This window comes from Loxodonta africana, chromosome 4 (genome assembly GCF_030014295.1).
Source record: "Loxodonta africana isolate mLoxAfr1 chromosome 4, mLoxAfr1.hap2, whole genome shotgun sequence".
Lineage (NCBI taxonomy): Eukaryota > Metazoa > Chordata > Mammalia > Proboscidea > Elephantidae > Loxodonta > Loxodonta africana.
The window spans coordinates 83638841-83643477 of NC_087345.1; the positions used below are offsets into that span (position 1 = coordinate 83638841).

Below are 4637 nucleotides of genomic sequence, written 5' to 3' on the forward strand. Positions count from 1 at the left end.
TAGATGAGAAAATGAGAAACTTTGTGGATAACAAAGCCCTTTTGCCTCCAGAGTTTTGAAGTGTATGGCACATATGCACAGTCTATGGACATGACTTATTATGAATTTGTGAAAGCATTATGAAGTTATAAAGTATATCTGAGCAATGAGATGATATTCATTAAATATAAATAACATTCGGATATGTATTTAGAAGTATAAACAATATTTTTGGAAAGTTAGAAAATGTACAGAGGCTTTTATTATCTTATGGAAAGAATAGTCACTAGGTCCAAGTTGAGCCCTGGTGGTGCAGTGGTTAAGTAAGGGTTTGGCTGCTAACCAAAAGTTCGGCAGTTCCTTGGAAACCCCATGGGGTAGTTCTACTCTGTCCTATAGGATCATTATGAGACAGAACCGACTTGATGACAATGGGTAGGTCGAAGTTACTCATATTGTTCTCCCTCCTTATCTTTTCTTCTCCTTCATCTTTAGGTTCATTCAGTTTTTTCACACTATGCTTGGATTTGATTTCCAGAAGTCAGCCTATGCTAACCAACCAAATGCCCATTTACGTGTTCGTCTCAAATTAGGAAAAATATCTATTGTTTTTATTAATCTTCTTGACTCTGAACATTTTCATTAACACAAGGTATAATGGAATTCTGGATAGTTGAAGAAATTATTCAATGAAGGTCTAGACATCTTGCCTCCAAATTCAGGGCTTTTTCTCCTTGAGACTTGTAAACACTGTCACTGTCAGTACAAGGCATCTAACACTTGAAAGTGGTTCCTTCTCTTCTCTACTGATATTATATGTCAGGAAGAACTAGATCCAAATAATTTTCACGTAAGTCAGTAGAAACTTTTTTTGTGAATAAATTCGTTGAAAAGAAAGATGAAAGCTCTCTGCACAATCTTTATGATTGTCCCATTAACTCCTTTTATTTAATCCTGCAAATGGACCAGAAAATAATCCAGAAATATCCTGAAAATTTTAAAATGAAAGAAGAGCTCTGGAGTACAAAATTTTGTCCTGTATCACATTTTAAGTTTCAGTAGAGATTTTTTAATTACTCTTGAAAAATTGGAAGTTAGACATTGAAGTGTTCTCAAATGGAAAATGTTTATTGGGTTTTAGAATCCACAGAACTAGATTTTATCATTTGATTTCCATTTTACAAAATAGAGTACCTTGAGAACCTAGTCTTAGATAAATGCATTAATGGTAAAACCATAGGGAATAGACATGAAAGAGAACTGAGTACCTCGATTTTTTTTTTTTCTACTTATGAGAGAAAAATGTTCATGGGGATAGGTAGTTTGACAAATCTACAGAATAGAAAGAAACTTTATATTTGGCAAATTCTTGTAAAATGTTCATGGATTATTCAGACTTAAACATAACTTACGCTCAAAACACCAACAATCTGTTACTTCTTTATGAGAAATGCAATCCTTTTTACGGTGTCTTTGAAGGCTTCCTTTACCTGCTTGTTTCGTAGTGTATAAATGAAAGGATTAAGCATAGGGACAACTGAAGTAAAGAGCAGCCCCACCAGCTTATTAAGGGCTACTCCTTCATTTCTTGAAGGTTTAATGTAGGCGAAGATGGAACTGCCATAGCTCATGGAAACCACAATCATGTGAGAAGAACAGGTGGAAAAGGCCTTTTTCCTTTGTTGGGCAGAAGGGAATTTTAGAATGGTGCTGATGATGTATGTGTAGGAGAGAAGCACACCCAGTAGGGTAGAAATCAGTGTTAGCACAGTAAAAGCCAAAACAACTTTTTCTATAAGCTCTGTGTCTGAACAGGTGATCTGTAGGATAGGATATGCGTCACAAGCAAAACTATCAACGAGATTTGAGTCACAGAATTCCAGCTGGAGACCCATGCCTGGGGGGGACAATAATCAACAGGCCAGCACCCCAACAGCAGAGAAGGAGTGTAGTGCAGAACTTGTTGTTCATGATGGTTGTGTAATGTAAGGGCTTACAGATGGCCACGTAGCGATCATAGGACATGGCAGCAAAGAGAAAAAACTCAGTTGCTCCAAAGAGGATACCAAAAAGCAATTGCGTGGCACAAGCGTTATAGGTACAAGTTTTATCTCCAGTTGTCAGGCTGTACAGGAATCTGGGAATACAGACAGAGGTGAATGAGACTTCTAAGAAAGAGAAATTTCTGAGAAAAAAATACATGGGAGTTTGAAGATGGGAATGCAAAAGTGTGAGGGTGATAATTGTCATGTTCCCAGCCACACACAAAAAGTAGGTGAGAAATAAAAATACCAAAAGCACGATTTGTAATTTCGGGTCCTCCGTCATCCCCAGCAGGACGAATGTTGTTATCACTGTGTGATTTGTCATGACCTCCTGTGTCAAGTCAAAAATGACTGGACTTGAAGACACAAGCGACATAAGAAGCCAGCATGGAGCATGAAGTAAAGATGCAATCAGTGTTAATGTAATGCATTTGGCATTTGGATTCTGGAATTTTACTGGAAATATTTAAATATGAATCAAAGGCTTATAATTCCCTTATTAGAAACGATATTTATACAGATGTCAAATGAAAACAAACAGCAGTAATCATGCATCTCATTTCCTATGCTGTTTCTCATTATCATTGCCTCGGGACATAAGTCTGATCAATGTTACAGTTTATTCCATTATTTTTGACATTTTTTCTTCTGCCTCCTTCTTCTTTGCTTTTCCCTACCTTCTTTTCTGCTCCACTTTTGTAACAGAGCAGAATTTGTCAAGGAGTATTTTATTCTGGTCTCTGACTGTATTTTGAAATAAAACAACTGCAAAGGGCTGGATAACAGCTTTCCACCTAGAATTATTCCTAATTGGGAACAAAAAATTAAAAATACAAAGGTGTATCTTTGTTGTGTATTTTCTGCTTTTAAGTACATGAAAGCACTTTTAAACCAGTGAAAGTATTTTTTAGGTATAGGGTTTCCTGAAGAGTTACAAGAACCATCTTCCTGGGTCCTGAGAACAAACCTGAGGAAGCCTGTCACGGAGTTTGGGGGCGTGGCCAGATCCCAGAGGGAATGGTCTGTGCTACTTGCTCTCCCTGCCAGTGAGATCGACCTCCCTGCTCTTATGAGCAGCACTCAGTCTTCAGAATCTGTCTCTGAATATCTTAGTGACCTCTCCTTTCAACAATTGCTGCTGCTCCTCCCTTCAAATCGCCTCTCCCCACTAAATTCCCACCAGCCATCTAACCCTGCTGCTTATATTCTCTGAGTTCTTGAGAAACGTAACTTGCCCAAGAATCGTCTGGTAACAAACTGGTCAAATGGACTAATTTTTATTAACAGGTTTTGTAAAACTCACATTTTCCTTAAAGCTTACCATTTTCAGGTACTCCCAGGAGTTTCATGCCTCCCTGCACATGTTTTTTCAGGAATCCCATTAGTTGTGAGAGAGGATGGCTCAGGGAGATCTCTTCCCCTTCAAATCAAAACTTGCCTTTGGTGCGATTCAAGTTGCAAAAAGGTGCTTCAAGTATCCATTCTGCGAAAGAAGGAGTGGTAAATGCATTCTTTCTCGGATTACAGTTACTTAAAAATAATATATTGGTTCATAAGATGTCTTTGTGTTTTATTTGTGAAATTTATTATAAATTGAACAATTTTAGGGATAACTCAGGGTTTTTGGGGAAACCCTATATACCCAGTACTACCCAGTGTGTGTGCTCCCAGTTGAGAATTAAAATGCTTCAAGTTCTTTTGTCTTCCTTTCTACTGCTCAAGTAAATAATAAAAATTCACTTATTCAGATAAATATTTAATATCAGAGACTAGAGAACTAACCATGAATAAGTGTGTCCCCCAAGGAGCTTTCTGTCTTTTGATGGGAGATAATATTTCATTTTAGTGCGTGCTTAGGGATATAGTAAGATGAGATAACGGTGAAAATGCAACTTTGGTTTTAGGGCAATAACTACTCCATGCCTTTTCCTTGGCAATCTCTCTTAGTGGTGATTTGTATTTTACTGTCTTCTCTCAGTTGTTGTAGGCTATTATGTGGGAGCCCTGGTGGCACAGTGGACAAATCACTTGGCTGCTAACCAAAAGTTCATCGGAAGTAGATTGCTAGGCTTTCCTTCTGAGGAGCCTCTGGGAGGACTCAAACTGCCAGCCTTTTTTTTAGCAGCTGATTGTGTTAACAGTTGTACATTCTATCCTTATACTGGCTATTGATGTTCTTCCTTCAACCTTCCCTCTGCTATAAAGTTCTTAGGTTTTAATGTTATCACCTATTACCAGTTTTTAAACAACTATTTTCTAATTTTGGAAACCCTGGTGGTACAGCTACTAACAAAAAGTTTGGCAGTTCAAATCCACCAGGTGCTCCTTGGAAACTCTGTGGGGCAGTTCTACCCTGTCCTATAAGGTCACTATGAGTCAGAATTGACTCAACAGCAATAGATTAGGTTTGGTTTTAATCTCTAATTTTGAGGGAAGTGACTTGTGAAATAAATGACATCAGCATTTGAGTGTCCTTTAATTGAATGTGTTAAACAACTAATATAACCTTCTTTTAATTCCTGAAGTGTTTCAGTCCACTTTACTTCTAAAAACAAGCTACGCTTGTAGTGGCAGAGCATTTGGCTTTAAGGCTGCTTTGTCCTCCTGCATCCA

At 37.8% G+C, this 4637-nt stretch overlaps 1 protein-coding gene across 1 annotated transcript; it reads right to left on the reverse strand.

The window, feature by feature from the left end:
* Positions 1-1412: 1412 nt before the first annotated feature.
* Positions 1413-2307, reverse strand: LOC100672114 (olfactory receptor 6C2-like). The gene is made up of 2 exons (XM_064285144.1): positions 1977-2307; positions 1413-1876 (listed from the first exon to the last, which is right to left on the reverse strand). Exons 1-2 carry the CDS (start codon positions 2305-2307, stop codon positions 1413-1415), a joined length of 795 nt encoding a protein of 264 aa, XP_064141214.1.
* Between the last annotated feature and the right edge of the window lie 2330 nt (positions 2308-4637).

What these genes read in the sequence shown, in the direction of transcription:
- LOC100672114 (XM_064285144.1), bottom strand. Translation starts at nt 2,307, where the DNA reads ATGACGGAGGACCCGAAATTACAAATCGTGCTTTTGGTATTTTTATTT. An exon ending in TGATCGCTACGTGGCCATCT is followed by an intron (nt 1,877 to 1,976) that starts GTAAGCCCTTAC and finishes TGTCCCCCCCAG; the next exon opens with GCATGGGTCTCCAGCTGGAA.